The sequence below is a fragment of the Engystomops pustulosus genome, chromosome 1, assembly GCF_040894005.1.
Source record: "Engystomops pustulosus chromosome 1, aEngPut4.maternal, whole genome shotgun sequence".
NCBI lineage: Eukaryota > Metazoa > Chordata > Amphibia > Anura > Leptodactylidae > Engystomops > Engystomops pustulosus.
In genome coordinates, this window is record NC_092411.1 from 63,621,852 (window position 1) to 63,637,753 (window position 15,902).

The window sequence follows — 15,902 nt, forward strand, 5'->3', positions numbered from 1 at the left end:
TTCCAGCCAAATGCAAGGTCACGTGTGTTGTGAATACAATTTGAGTGTTACTTCCTACTAGGTCAAGAGTTTTAATACCAGCAAACAACGCAGGTACATTTTGTGTCCTCTCATTAAGGATTAAATGAGAATTCCACATCTGTAAACAGTGCAAGTACTGTATCATGTATAGAAAAGTAGAAATCAAATATTTATAAAAGATGAAAATCACATAACCTTATTCATAACATAAAAAGTTCTAAAAACAAACGACTAAGTCCCAAATCTTCTAGTGTATATAGAGTTATTCTTTTGCTTTTGGCTATACATTAGTATAAATACGTGCGGAGGTCATCTCTGTGGTGGTGCACTTTGAGCTCTACTTGATGGTGAAGAAGCCAATCGAGCCTGAAGCCAGGTTATGTAATCTTCTAATGGCATCTGTACTAGATGTTCCCTAACAAACTGCAAAATAGAGAGCAAGAAGGAACAAAAAAAAACTAATTATGGACAAGTATAACATGTTTTTCCATAAATAAACTTTGATATAAATTGTTAAGTTCGCCTAAAACATAAAATACCAATTTATTTGTTGAATGGGCTACTATGCCTAGACTAGTAATTGTTGTCAGAAACAAGTTATAGCACCTCTTGGTATTTTTAATAAATTTCAGAACATCCATTTGGAGATTGATCAAATGTTTATGAGATCAAAGCTGCTCTACAACCAATCAGAGCTCAGCTTTCATTTTCCCACAGCAGTTTATAAAATGAAAGCTGAGCTGTAATTGATTGCCATGAGCAACGAGAGCAGTTTTGCTCTCAGAGTCTTGAAAAATGAGGTCCAATGGCTTCTTTATTGTGTCTAGCTTACTGCTTCTTATTGGCCAGCCAGCTAGTACAAGAGGATCAAAGCAATAGGACTGAGCTACTGAGCATGTGTGACCCCTGACCCTGAAGGAGACTTGTTAAAGTGTTTTTTGCTCAGTTAGCTTATATTTCGTTTGTTACCATTTGGATAACTTAAAAAAAAATGTTAGTTTTCAAGTGCAGGCTGTTACCAAAGTAGGAAAGTCATTTAATTCCCATTTTTTTTTTATTTAAGTGTAAGATTTGGAGTCTACACAGACTTGCTACACAGACTGGAGATGGCTGAAGTAGTGAGGGGCCAGGGATGTTTTGACAAATGCAGAAGAAAAGAAAAAAACTCCAAACAGATAAGATTGTAAATGAGAGTCACTGCACTTGTGAGGGGGCTGTCACTGTTGCGGACATGTTTTTATAGTATAAACACACAAAAAAATGCCTGGATCTGCAAGTGCCCTTGGTTTATCATGATTGATTTTGATTTTTCTTAAAAGGGGTTGTCCACTTTCAGCAAATCATTGACATTGTTTGTGTATTTAAAGTTGTACAATTTTTTATCAATTCCTCACAGTTTTCTAGATCTCTGCTTGCTGTCCTGCTATAGAAAGCTTCTATGTTTACTTCCAGTGAACAGAAATCTGTCTGGTCATGTAATATCATACAGGTGAAGAAAGTAATCAGAACTGTTTGTTATAATGGTTCCTGTGTGCCATCATATAATCATGGGCATATTTCTGTCCACTCATAGTGTACAATGACGCTTTTTGTAGAATGACAGCAAGCAGAGATCTAGAAAACAATGAGAAAATGATACAGAAAGTATATTAGAAAATTGTATAACTTTTCATTACACAAACTATCAATTATTTACTGAAAGTGGACAACCCCTTTAAGTTAGGAATTTAAGTAATCCTAGCAGTATTTAAACTAGAGTGAAGGATCTGCCATAGTTTCCCCAAAGCAGCTTTAAATTTGTTGTGCAAGGAGTTGAAAAATATTACATGTTGTAGACTTTTCTTCATTTATATAGTTGTCATCTATTTCCTGGTGCTTATGCTTTATTCATATTATTTTTATTATAAAATCCTCTGGTAATCATATATTGCTTTATATTGTTGGATTTTCCTATTTAGTGTTGTAGGTGGCAAACTATTAAATAGAGACAGGTTAACATTTTTATCAAGTGACATAACAAGACATAAACTCAATAATCATTATGTTTAACCTCTGTATTATCTAAAAACAGTATCATCTACTTTATCTGCAGTGTAAAATGTCGCTTAAAAGATAAAGTCCTTAAGAACTGGTTGACATCAAGAATATTAGAAGACAAATGATGAAGCAAGCTGTCATGTCTAATGCATTGGAAGATGTTCCAGTTAAAATCTCTGAATACGTAGATGCAGGAGTTGAATTTACATGTTTATTTAATTTTCTTTTTTTTAAAAAAAAAATCTGAATTTGGATGTATTTTTTCCTTTTTTACAGCATTTTGTTGAAAAAAATATTTGTGTTGTGGACTTTTTTGGTATCCATGATTATGGCCTACAACTGCATTTCTTAGAAATAACAAACTTGGTAAGTGGTCACTGATCTCATTCTGTAAAATCCTTCAAGATATTGCATAATGAGAAGAGGACTCTGCATAAATTTAGCACAATAAGATGTTGCCAGAGCCCACACAGGCCTTTTATTTAAGCTTTCTAACCCACATAAATTTTTTTTTGCTTTTAGCCAAACTGATAGACTATACACAATACCCTATTCTTTGATTCAAGTGCAGACTTTGTCTTCTCCCCTATCTTATATGGCAGTGATGGCAAACCTATGGCACTGGTGCCAGAAGTGGCACTCAGAGCCATTTCTGTGGGCACTCAGGCCATCACCCCAGGACAGAGTTCCCCAAATCCACCAAATCTTCCTGCAGTCCCAGGCAACTTAAGAGATGCTGCTCTCAGCGCTATTTTAAAGTGACACTTTATTGGCTGTTTGGAACTGCGTGGAAAATGAGAAGGTGTTGACAGAACTGCAATATCTTTTGAGGTCCTCATTCTGGACCCACCATTCCTCCTCTACAGAGAGACCCTGGAGAGAAGCTACAACAAGAGTCTTACTTTACCCTCCTTCTTTCAACTGTATTGATGGCCTCAGGGGGACGATATGATTGAAAGATGTGGAACAACAGGTAACAATAAGTTACTGCTTAAAATGCCATGTTGGCAATTCACAGTAAATAAGTGGATTTTGTTTGTAGTTTGGGCACTCTGTCTCCAAAAGGTTTGCCATCGCTGTTATATGGAGTTGCTTGAGAAGTTTCTACTTTTTTTAGACCAAATGCACTACCAGGTTCAATTTATTTATGTGAATCTGCCTGAAGAATATGTTATAAAAATAATGTATAACTTGATTCCTCCTAGTTTTATGTAGAATGTAAATAGATACTGTATAGAAACATCAGGATTGGTGACTCTTTGCAGATCTAAATGAATCACAAATATTAAAATGTTAGGGGCTGTTTATGCCCCATAAGCTTCAGAAGATCAAATTAATGTACAGAAGATGAGTATTGCACAAGTGGCTTTATGTTCAGCATTGTGTGGGAAACACATCCTCAATATTTATTAATGTTGGTGTTTACCTATTGTCTTTAGTTATCGACCTGTCAAGGTGGAGAAAAATATTGTAATAGTTTCTGGAATTGTGTTTAAATAAGGTGGATCTGAATGTAAATGTGAAGCATGAATCAGAGTTTTATGGCTGCTCCATGGTGTCAGAAAGCAATCAGTAGGATATAATTACACTGTAAATAAGCATAAGGCTGTGAGATCATTACACCACAATAGGATCCTGGGCTAGAACCACATGATGTCTGACATACTGTCGTGGGCTATCATTTGGTATTTATTTAGGGGAAGAGAGACACCGGAAAAATGGAAAACAGAATCCATTTGCTAATTGTAATAATTAAGGAAATCTACCATTTGTTTTTATGCATTGTGAAGCAAACAACCTTGAGAATGTTGTAGCTACACTGATGCAGAATCTTGTTTAATCCCTTATCTGAGTGATTTTGCTCAAAAATCAAATTCAGGATCTTGGGAAAGCTGGCTGCGGTTCATAAACACTTTACACAGAGCTTCCTGAGCTCCCCAGACAGGACTAAACAACCTGAATTAGATGACTCATACACAGCAGCTGGAGGATGGTGCAGCGATTGATTACTTCTGCCTTTCAGGGACAACACAATTATTTCATCATTCTCTGCAGCAGTGCTTCATTAGGATAAACGGATAAGTGCCAAGCCAGCCACAAGAAACCACTCAGCTCAGGGATTAAATAAGTTATGTTTCTGCATCAGTGTCAGTATGTTTGGTTAACAATGCATGAAAATGGTAGATTTCCTTTAACTGTATATAATATGTGAAAATGATTTACTTTTAAGGGCTTTTCATTTTGATCCTTAGCATGAGTCATGCCTATCACATCATTGGTAGTCCAACACTCGGCAACATAACCCATCCACATCCACAGATGTTAATGCCAGAGCTACAGTAGATGGAAAAATCTACCATCTACAAACCATTGTGTAGTTGAGGGGTGGCTAAGAACAGCTCCTTGGTGATGTTGGCAGGTGTTGGAATCCCTCTTAATCCGTTAGGGATGGAAAAGCCTCTAGGGCGGAGAACAAAAAGGCACATATTTACCAAGCTCCCAGTTCCTGCGTTACTCTGGGTATTTTGGCCTGCACCCAGCCGGTAGTTCTGGGTTGTGGCTCCCTTGGACCACGGGACTTCACTTCTGTTTACCAGAGACTTCATGTACTTTGTTGTACCCTGGTTCCATATTCCTTGAAAACTCCTATAACTGGTTCCCAACGGCCTATTATAGATTTATGTAAAGCAGCCGAGTCCCTAGAGCAGTGGTGGCGAACCTATGGCACGCGTGCCAGAGAGGGCACGCCGAGCCCTCTCTGTGGGCACGCGGACCATCTCCCCTGCTGTCTATATATAAATCATTAGAACTGGCAGACAGGAAGAGCTGCCGATCTCCGAGAGCTCCAGTGATCTCTTTCACTGAAGAGTGCGTCTGACCTGCTCTGTGCTCATTAGTGCTGCCTAGAGACACAGCAGCAGGTCTGTGCCGCCCCTCCACCCCCTCCCCCTTCAGCCCGGAAACAAGAGGAGAGAGAGAGAGAACAGCCAGAGCACGCAGCAGCCGGTGCCCCGTGAGTACAGAGGAGTGCAGCAGGAGGGCAGGAGCTGCTCTGTGTGTATATGGCACAGGCAGCAGGCAGGCAGCTTTGGGACACTGAACAACTGTAGGTGCTTATTGTTTAGTGTCCCAAACTGCCCTGTATGACACATGTCTGTGGCCACATATATACTGCCCCTGGTCCAGTTCTCCTGTCACTGTGCTATGCTGCCAGTGACCCTGGGGTGCACTATACTGCCCACACTGACAGCATGGCACAGGTGCCCAGAGCTCTGGACCAAGGGTAGTATATATATAAGTATGTGTGTGTGGCCACAGACATGTGTCATGTGGTGATTTGATGGTAAATTCACCTGCCTGATTGCATGTAGATTTGCTGTTCAGTGCACCCAACCTCCACCCTACAACATACACATTACCCTACACACCCCCTCCCGAATTCAAAAATCCTTCATATTGCCCCTGGATGGGGGTAGTGTTCCTCACTGGATGGGGGTAGTGATCCTCACTGGATGGGGGTAGTGATCCTCACTGGATGGGGGTAGTGTTCCTCACTGGATGGGGGTAGTGTTCCTCACTGGATGGGGGTAGTGTTCCTCACTGGATGGGGGTAGTGTTCCTCACTGGATGGGGGTAGTGATCCTCACTGGATGGGGGTAGTGATCCTCACTGTATGGGGGTAGTGATCCTCACTGTATGGGGGTAGTGTCCCTCTCTGGATCGGGGTAGTGTTTCTCACTGGATGGGGGTAGTGTTTCTCACTGGATGGGGGTAGTGTTTCTCACTGGATGGGGGTAGTGTTCTCTGCTGTACTTGCTCCTGCTTTGTGATATAATTAGTGATGTTGGACTTTCTGTGGTCTGTTTATTATCAGTATGGTGATATTTATCTTGTTGTACTGGTAATGGTCATCATGTAGCAGTATTATATGTCCCTTATAGAGTGGTATGGTGTGTATTTTAGGCTAAATAGACGTGTTGGCACTTTGCGATGATTACATGGACTTTGGTTTGGAGTTTGGGCACTCGGTCTCTAAAAGGTTCGCCATCACTGCCCTAGAGCCTGCACAATAGTATATTTATGCCATGGGCTTTCTGAGGCTGCCTTTAGTGTCTTTGACCATGAAGAAAAGACAGAAATATTACTTACTAAGATTGTCATGCACAACACTGTGGATCCAGCATTGTGCAGAGAATAGAGGCAGCTGGTCTGTGGCCTCTATGTGTCACCCAGTTACCCCATTACTGGGTGTCATATTATATATACCGTATATTCCGGCGTATAAGATGACTTTTGAAGACAGAAAAATCTTCTGTCTTCTCTGGGGTCATCTTATACGCCGGTAATCGTCTTATACGGCGGCGGTCGGGTCGCGCTGCATGGAGAGGGCTCACGGGCTGAGCCCTCTCCATAGCCGGTAAGTCTTTGCTGCATATTGCAGCAAAGGCTTACCGGTAACACCCGCGATCGGTGCTAGCACCGATCGCGGGTGTTTTCACAGCGTTGGCTGCCGGCAAAGCTGCCGGCAGCCTCAAACAGTGGCGTACCGATCGCGGTACCGAGGCCCGCACCTGACCCCTGTGCTGCGCTGATAACTCGGCGCAGCACAGCGGGCAGATGTTTTGAATTGTGACAGCCGCGGGCCTTTCCCTTACAGCGCACGGACTGTTCTGCATCTGGTCCGTGCACTGGATCAGGAGGGCCCGGAGCTGTCACAATTCAAAATTTGAACGGCCCCCGATCCGCCCCCGTCCCACCCACCTTCCCACCCACCTCATCCATCGACGCCGGCACAGGCTTAATGACGCGCCTGCCTGCGCCGGGTCTGCTGAGGTCTATGACCCGGCACCTGACCTGGCAGACGCGTCATCAGCCGTCGCCTGCGCCGATCTTTAGAAGAGAGAGAGGGCGCGAAGAGAAGCGGAATAACTAGGTAAGTTTCATTTTTCATTTTGCTTAAATCTATGGGGCCCTTGTTCTATTTGGGGGGGGGGCATAGGTGAAAGTTAGGAAATGGCTATTTGGGGGGGGGATATTACCTATGGGGGACATTTAATCACGGCTACTGGTGGGGGGGACATTGATTATGGCTACTGCTAGGGTGGACATTAATCACGGCTACTGCTGGGGGTGGGGACATTGATTATAGCTACTGCTGGGGGTGGGGACATTAATTATGGCTACTGGTGAGGGGGGGAGATTAATTATGGATACTGGTGAGGGGGGGACATTAATTATGGCTACTGGTGAGGAGGTGTTCAATATTTTTATGCATACCGATGGTAATGTTGTTGTTGTATGCCTTATGTTTATGAGCGACAGTTTTCCTGCTATATACCTGCATGTCATAAGAATTTAAATTAAAAAAAGGACCATGTTAAATTCAAATCTGTTTTTTTTTTAATTTTTACCGGTGTTTTGTATGCGTTGGAAAAGGGGTAGTCTTATACGGCGAATATATCTTAAACTCTATATTTTAAACAGGAAAGTAGGGGGGTCGTCTTATACGCCGGAATATACGGTATATATATATATATATATATATATATATATATATATATATATATATATATATATATATATATATATATATATATACACTCACCGGCCACTTTATTAGATACACCTGTCCAACTGCTCGTTAACACTTCATTTCTAATCAGCCAATCACATTGCGGCAACTCAGTGCATTTAGGCATGTAGACATGGTCAAGACAATCTCCTGCAGTTCAAACCGAGCATCAAACCGGGAAGAAAGGTGATTTGTGGCCTTTGAACGTGGCATGGTTGTTGGTGCCAGAAGGGCTGGTCTGAGTATTTCAGAAACTGCTGATCTACTGGGATTTTCACGCACAACCATCTCTAGGGTTTACAGTGAATGGTCTGAAAAAGAAAAAAACATCCAGTGAGCGGCAGTTCTGTGGGCGGAAATGCCTTGTTGATGCCAGAGGTCAGTGGAGAATGGGCAGACTGGTTCGAGCTGATAGAAAGGCAACAGTGACTCAAATCGCCACCTGTTACAACCAAGGTAGGCAGAAGAGCATCTCTGAACGCACAGTACATCGAACTTTGAGGCAGATGGGCTACAGCAGCAGAAGACACACCGGGTGCCTCTCCTTTCAGCTAAGAACAGGAAATGGAGGCTACAATTTGCACAAGCTCATCGAAATTGCACAGTAGAAGATTGGAAAAACGTTGCCTGGTCTGATGAGTCTCGATTTCTGCTGCGACATTCGGATGGTAGGGTCAGAATTTGGCGTCAACAACATGAAAGCATGGATCCATCCTGCCTTGTATCAACGGTTCAGACTGGTGGTGGTGGTGTCATGGTGTGGGGAATATTTTCTTGGCACTCTTTGGGCCCCTTGGTACCAATTGAGCATCGTTGCAACGCCACAGCCTACCTGAGTATTGTTGCTGACAATGTCCATCCCTTTATGACCACAATGTACCCAACATCTGATGGCTACTTTCAGCAGGATAATGCGCCATGTCATAAAGCTGGAATCATCTCAGACTGGTTTCTTGAACATGACAATGAGTTCACTGTACTCAAATGGCCTCCGCAGTCACCAGATCTCAATCCAATAGAGCATCTTTGGGATGTGGTGGAACGGGAGATTCGCATCACGGATGTGCAGCCGACAAATCTGCGGCAACTGTGTGATGCCATCATGTCAATATGGACCAAAATCTCTGAGGAATGCTTCCAGCACCTTGTTGAATCTATGCCACGAAGAATTGAGGCAGTTCTGAAGGCAAAACGGGGTCCAATCCGTTACTAGCATTGTGTACCTAATAAAGTGGCCGGTGAGTGTATATATATCTCAAAATAAATGGCATGAAATCCCAAACCGTATTATAATCTATGTTTTAGGGTAACACTTTTTTACAGTCAGAAAAAAATAGGTAAATGTAAAAAAAATTATATTTGTATCTGTTTTTAAGCACACAATTTTGTGCAGAAGCAAAAAAAAAAAAAAAACATTGTGCATTTATCCCCTAAAGTTGCTAACCCAAAAACTTTTTAAATGCAAACGTACAAAAAATGAAAATTGTGTATTGTCCTTAATCTCAAAAAACTAAAAAAGTCCTTAATGGAAAATAATGGAATCCTTACAATCTATGCAACTATATTTTATTTATTAGAATTTCCAAATAACATGCGCTCCAAGTACAATAGTTGTAACTTTGAAACTTTTCTACCAGGGCTCATTCACACAGTAGAACATGTTTTTTTTTTACATTTTTGTTTTCACTGGATCCGTTGAAGAATTTTAGAGCTTCTCCTATTTTTTTCATGCTTGCGATAACAGAAGAAAAAAAAGAAGTCTTCCGAAAAAACAGAAGCACAACGGAAGCACAACAGAAGCACAACGGAACAACTACACAAACACAACAGAGAAGCCAGTTTCTAAAAGCTTTCTTCATTCAAAATTGTGTATAGCTTAACAGCTTTTAAAAAAATGCTATGATTTTTTTTTAGTATTTTTTCACACATCTTTGAAGTGTATTTTTCCAGGTTTTTTACATTTTATTTTATAAACATCTTTAAAAAACACCTAAGGCAGCACAGCCACACTGTGTGAATACATGCTTTTATATCCACGCTTATTTGATTGACAGGAGGAAGGCCTTACAATACACAAGGTGTTCTTGATTTTTTATTTCTAAATGTCAGTATGATATTCCGTGCTCATTAAGGAATTTTACTGTCATTCACAGCCGCTCATCTTGGGAAATGGATGACATGATAAATAGTTACATCCCCTCTCGGTATAAAGTATAAGAATAATAGTATATTACCAGGGGGAAGTATGAATGGCAAAGTCACTGACTGATGAGTTACCACATGGTCCTACATTGTCAGTGATGAAGTAGAAGACACATTGCTGATTGACAGCAAAGAGAAGCAATTCTGAAAACCATCCCAGAAAGTCACAATATGTCCTCCCCTGCTGTTTCCTACTGTATATTAGTTCCTTCTGCCTGAGGCAGCTAATTCACTCTACATTATAGCAGGAATACTAGTAATAGCCCATGTTAGCATGCTACAGGCAAATCTCATATAAAACATGGTGACAGTTCATAGTAATCTATGGAGACAAAAACAGTGTACTCAAGACACTCAAAATAATATGTAGAAGTGGGAAAAACGAGATTTATAAATATGAATAAGTCTTTGTGAAAGGTTATACATGGTCTCTTATGCCAGCAACACACAGCACTTACGACAAATGGTTTTTCCATGTGGGTTTTCATCCTTAAAATTTGATGCATAATACACTACAGTTCTACTATAAGCGATTTTAAGGGTCTCATATTTGGCACAGATTACCGTATTTCCGTGCAGAAAAATTGACAAGTGATGATGATGTCATTTATCAGCAACATGACAATATTCTGACGCAGAAACAATCCATATTTTAATTAGATGGAAACCTGCACTGAAATTGGCAGCAAAGAAAATCCTCACCATCCTGAGCGGAGTTTCTGTGTGGTTTTTAATGCAAATCTTCATGCGATTGTGATGCTGCAATAGAACATGGATAATAAGAAGGGATAATAAGGATCCATAGTCTCACCTCTATAGCCACACTGATGTCAGGAGAGCACAATTCCCAAGTACGAAGAGCATTCAGAACCTTCAGGAAGGAGTGGGGCCGGATTCTAATGAACTGTTTTTCTTCTAGTTTTTCCAGTTTTTCTAAGATTGTGTGTATTTTCTGGCTGTTTTTCAAAACAGATGGGATCCTGGAAAGCAGTATATTAAACCTGGAATGGTAGAGTAGAATTTATATAAAAAAGTTATACTGTACAACAGATGAGCTGTCTATAAATCATAGAGATTACATTTACATTTTTACATTGTTAATAACGTAGAATAGGTTCACAACACCTAAACAGGTTTAATAGTGATACTATTGCTTTCAGGAGAGACATCCGAATGGATGGAACTCGGCTTGCTCCTTTAAGCTATACACATTAGGGGGAATTATCAGGGCTTGTATAGTCGCAATTCCTATCAATTTACCCCTTATGCCACCAACATTCAGACATCATAGTTGTAGACCAGGCCGTGTAGAGATGCTTATCTAAGATGATGATGCTGCTGTGTGATAAATGTGGCCTATCTGCAAACACCGTGATCGTGTGCCGTCACTTGATGAAAGTCCCATCTGTCGCTAGCTGTAGTGAGTGTGCAGGCTCGGACAGGAACCACAAAGACCCACTGCACTGCCAGCAGCGCCCCCTCCGTGCCCACCCCTTCGAGCCCTGTTAAATGTCCCCCCTGTTTCTAATGATATAGCACTTACTGGTTAGCTAAATTTTTCAGCACATATTTAATCATGCCTCTAAACAGAAGCCACAACCCTTTGACCAGTTAATCATAAAAACATAGTAGATATAAATAAATATTAAATAATTCTTTATTTATATAGCACACACAGATTACGCAGCACTGCACAGTTTGACAATGATGGAATTAGTAAATCTCCTGCAGTATATCAGATAATTACTTTCATTACAAATATTATACATTCTAAAGCTTCAAATATGACACATCAGGTATAAGATTAAAATGTTGAAGTGTTTACAGCATCTTTAAAGTGTTTACTCATTAAAGGCATTATCCACAGCATAGGCAATAAATGTCTGATCCCTGGGGGGTCGGACCGCTGGGCCCCTCTGCTAAACTGGAGGGCCAAATGGAGGAGCAAGTCTCCCTAAGTTGCCCTATTAAGAAAGGCTTCCATCCACTGGGTTGGAGCGGCTAAATTCCCAGTGACCTGTGGATTGCGTGTCCTAAAAGAAAAAACTCTATAACTTACCAGTTCCTTTTGTCTGTGAAGTCTTTTTCTTCCTTCACATGATGATAGGCTTTTCGCATCTTCTCCAGATCTTGACGAAAGTTAGTAATAGTATCTAATGATCGATATTTTTGGGTGTTGAATTCCTGACGTCTCCTATGAAAGAACTGAATGGTGTTACAGAGGTTGGGACAGATGGCTGCCGTGGATAATTCTTGAGTAATAATCCTACTTCAGTGTAAGCATCAAGTACAGTGTACCATAAATAGGTATGTCTGCTCGGGTGTAAGATTGTACTTGCCTCTCCATAGCCTCCACCTTATCATGTAAGTAGACATCTGCTTCATCAGCCACGTCAAGGAATGTTTCCCTCATCTCACAGGACAGATTGTTTTTCTTCTTTATGAAGAGGTTTGTAGGTGACAAATGGGGGGCAGGGGAACTGGTGAAAAAAAAATAATTCTTAATTAAAAGACTTTTTACATTTTGGCCAATACAAAATATTGCATTTTATGAATGGTTAAGACTCTTTATTATGTTAATATCTTTATTCTTTAAAAGGCTTTGTGAAAAAAGATTACTTTTATTTATTTTCTTTTAAACCAGATAACAAAATGTACATTTTTTGTGAATTGTTTATTTTTTTAAATGTAATTTTTTATTATCAGGTCTGCCATCTATCCTGACCTCAGTTAACTACATTACGTGATATGCAAAGGTCTGGAGAGGACTTACTGAGGATTTTGAGTGTGCCCTCTAGGCATGCTTTGCTATCTATATAGAGGTCATTGTACGGGGAGGAGGAGATAAGCTGTGACATCATCTATTGTCAATAGTGATGGAATGAAGGGTCAGTGTTATCTATATAGAGGTCATTGTACAGTGAGGGGAGGAGATAAGCTGTGACCTCATCAATTGTCAGAAGTGATGTAATGATGGGTCAGTGTTATCTATATAGAGGTCATTGTACAGTGAGGGGAGGAGATAAGCTGTGACATCATCTACTGTCATAAGTGATGTAATGATGGGTCACTGTGTTATCTATATAAAAGGTCATTGTACAGTGAGGGGAGGAGATAAGCTGTGACATCTATTGTCAGTAGGGATGTAGTGATGGGTCAGTGTTATTTATATAGAGGTCATTGTACCGGGGGCACTGTATAAGCGTTTGTCAGCCCATTGGGCTAAAGAGAAATCAATAAATGGATGCAGCTGTGCGGCTAGTATAGGCAGCAGCATCTTGTACACAGATACATCACCTCCAGGGTGACTTGCAGGGAAGGAAACAGTCACATGAGTAAGTGTATGAAAAGGAGAATGCTGCAAATAAATAAATAGTGCAGAATGTAGCCTAAAACTTAGTGCTACTTTTTAAAACAACTTATCCAGAGCTTTTAAGAGCATTTGAGTCCCTTCCCAATGTAAAAGTGTGTACTTGAGAGCTGTTGTTGTTTATGTATGGACAGGGTTTTGCTTTATATGAAGTCTATCTTTGTAAGATTCTCCTGTCAAAATTATATGTTTTGGATCCAATTTGATTGGTCGAGAAAGAGATTGTTGCTGTGACATGTTCTGACCCTATATTGCTAGGCGCACAATAGTATGACTAGATTTATCTGAAGAGACACATTTTTATAATAAGCCATGTCTAACCTTTTTGGTCTTTGTGTGCTGCTTTTGATGTTCCCTTGATCCTTTTTAATTGTTGTCTCTGTGATTTGAGCCAGAGAGTCATCACTGTAAGAGAAAAAAAGGGCCTTAAATACTCTCCCATCACTCCATTAACATCAAAGGTGAATTAAATAATATATATTGTTTACAACCATTTAACACAATAACAATTACTCCAAATCTCTCTTTAGTAATCAAGAATAGGACTTAAAGGGGTCGTCCCACGAACAAAGTTAGGCCCTGTCCACGGTTACTGACTGAGGTACCTGGGACCCCATTGGACGACTCATTCTTGTGATGTGTGGGGGGTCTCATCACTGAGACCCCCACGAATGAGTAAATTATGCCCTAATAGGAGTGAACAAGGTCTTCACTGACTGTGTTTATGTTGTCTCCTAAATGATGTAACTGTCATTAGATGGAAAAGATAATGGGGCTCATTTACTAAGGGTAGTGTGCTGCACTTTTGTCGGACTGTTCACATTCCATATACAACCAGATAGTGTGACGTGCTAAAGGTAAATTTATGTAACAATATTTGCCAAACATATTAAAAACATTTAAAAGCACTATCATGTGCATATGTCTCTACAGCGCAACCAGAAATATTTGTGCATGAATAAGCTCTGTTAAGCAGCACTGTTCACGTCATGGCTAAAACGGCTTGCACGGGCGCTGAGATTGTGGCGCATGCAACCCTTTTGTGGCACAGCTATGCTGGCTTCCATGCGACACAAATTAGGGAGCATGTTGTTGGACGTCTGACTGATTTGGACCGAGCGCCGTTTTTAACTTTCGAATTGTGTTGCACACCCTACGTTATAGGTGCTCCACAAAACAGATGGTGAACTCTGTTGGACCAGTGAAGGGAAACGACAGATTCATGATTTCTGGTGCATGGTCTTAATGAATTGCTTCACGGTGCATTATAGACTGACAATGCATTTTCATTGAACTTGTGCGGCAATGTAAGTAAATGTGCCACAATGTATATCACTAGGGACTTTACAGAGCATAGACTCAGCGGAGGCTGGGGATGGATGCAATACAGTTATATCTTTCCCCCTTGGCTATTATGGACTCTGAAGAGTGTAAACAGTGTTTGCCAACAGAAAGCAGAATAGAAAAGTACTTGTAGTGCCTCCTGCTAGATGGGAAATAGAATGCCTCCGTCTGCCATAATACGTCTACGGACACTTTTAATGTGTACACCAGGAGTTTTCCTGGTCTACATGCTAAACCTGTATAATAAACTATGCTTGAGAATGCCTTTAATGATAAGGTGAAACGTCGCTCTTATGGTGGAATAAATCTTCACTTTTTTCATCTTAATTGGAGTGCTGCTTCATCCTCTTCAGTTTTTGTCCTACAGTTTAGGGTCGTGTCGGGCCCTATGTGAAGACCTGCACCTTCGCCTCCTACACGGTGCCGTTCCACAATCCCTTTACTCTATCTGTATAATAAACTAGATGTGAAACCAGCCTTACCTGGAGCTCTGTTACTGCAATGGGAGGTGAAGCCCTAGTAGCTCTAACTTTGCTATTAAGGCTAAAGCCAGAGCTTTGGTCTTGTTTTAAAGCCAAGATTCTAGTCCCATTGTAACTGGAAATGGATGGATTAAGACTGCCATGGGCTCTAGGCTGTACGAATATTAGAATTTACTTCCTACATATGGTACTAGAATGAAGCTCTTTGGGGAATTGAAGATGTGCCCCTAATGTCTGCTATTAATCTCCAGTTTCAGGACCTTTGAAGGTCCTGAAATGGCTCTTGAGTACATGTGTATTGAGAGCAGGAACAGATGTATGAGGATTACATGCATGAAGATCCTCAGTATAAAAAGTGTGTGTGGTTTGGGTCTCCATGGTTCCTTTGGGCCTCGGGCTGCCTCCCAAATGTAATGTATATTATAATCCACTACTGAGTGGAAAGAGCTGTCTGAAGTGTTAAGTTAATCACAAATGGAGTGATTGGATAAGATTTTCTCAACAGATGGTTTTCTCTACATCTAATAATTAGGCCACTTATTGATTTCAAAACCCATGTAACCTCTCAGTATTGCTTAGTGCTGACCAACACAGTGGGGGTTTTACCAAAAAAACCTTATGGAAACATTATTATTATACAACAAATTTATATTAATAGTAGCCCAGAGACAATTATAGAAAAACAAAAAGAATATTTTTTGTATATATGTAGGTCTCAAAAGCAATGGCAAGTATTTTTGTTTTCTTTTCAACATAATTTCCTTAAAACTTAATGTAATGTATATTTACTATTAATTATATGTCTTCCAAAATGGCATCTGTACAAACAAGTCATCCCACAAATATGCCTTGATACTGTTATACTGGGACACAG

At 40.5% G+C, this 15,902-nt stretch overlaps 1 protein-coding gene across 2 annotated transcripts in view; it reads right to left on the reverse strand.

Moving 5' to 3' along the window:
- Window positions 1-266: 266 nt before the first annotated feature.
- The window catches only part of CCDC60 (coiled-coil domain containing 60), a 109,269-nt gene continuing 93,633 nt past the window's right edge, over window positions 267-15,902 (reverse strand). For both annotated transcript variants that reach the window (XM_072142286.1, XM_072142275.1), the window contains 5 exons: window positions 13,524-13,607; window positions 12,172-12,312; window positions 11,892-12,026; window positions 10,644-10,833; window positions 267-444 (listed from right to left, as the gene is read on the reverse strand). In XM_072142286.1, the coding sequence (XP_071998387.1) occupies window positions 331-444; window positions 10,644-10,833; window positions 11,892-12,026; window positions 12,172-12,312; window positions 13,524-13,607 (664 nt within the window). In that variant the 3' untranslated portion in view covers window positions 267-330. The remainder of the gene's footprint in view (window positions 445-10,643; window positions 10,834-11,891; window positions 12,027-12,171; window positions 12,313-13,523; window positions 13,608-15,902) is intronic.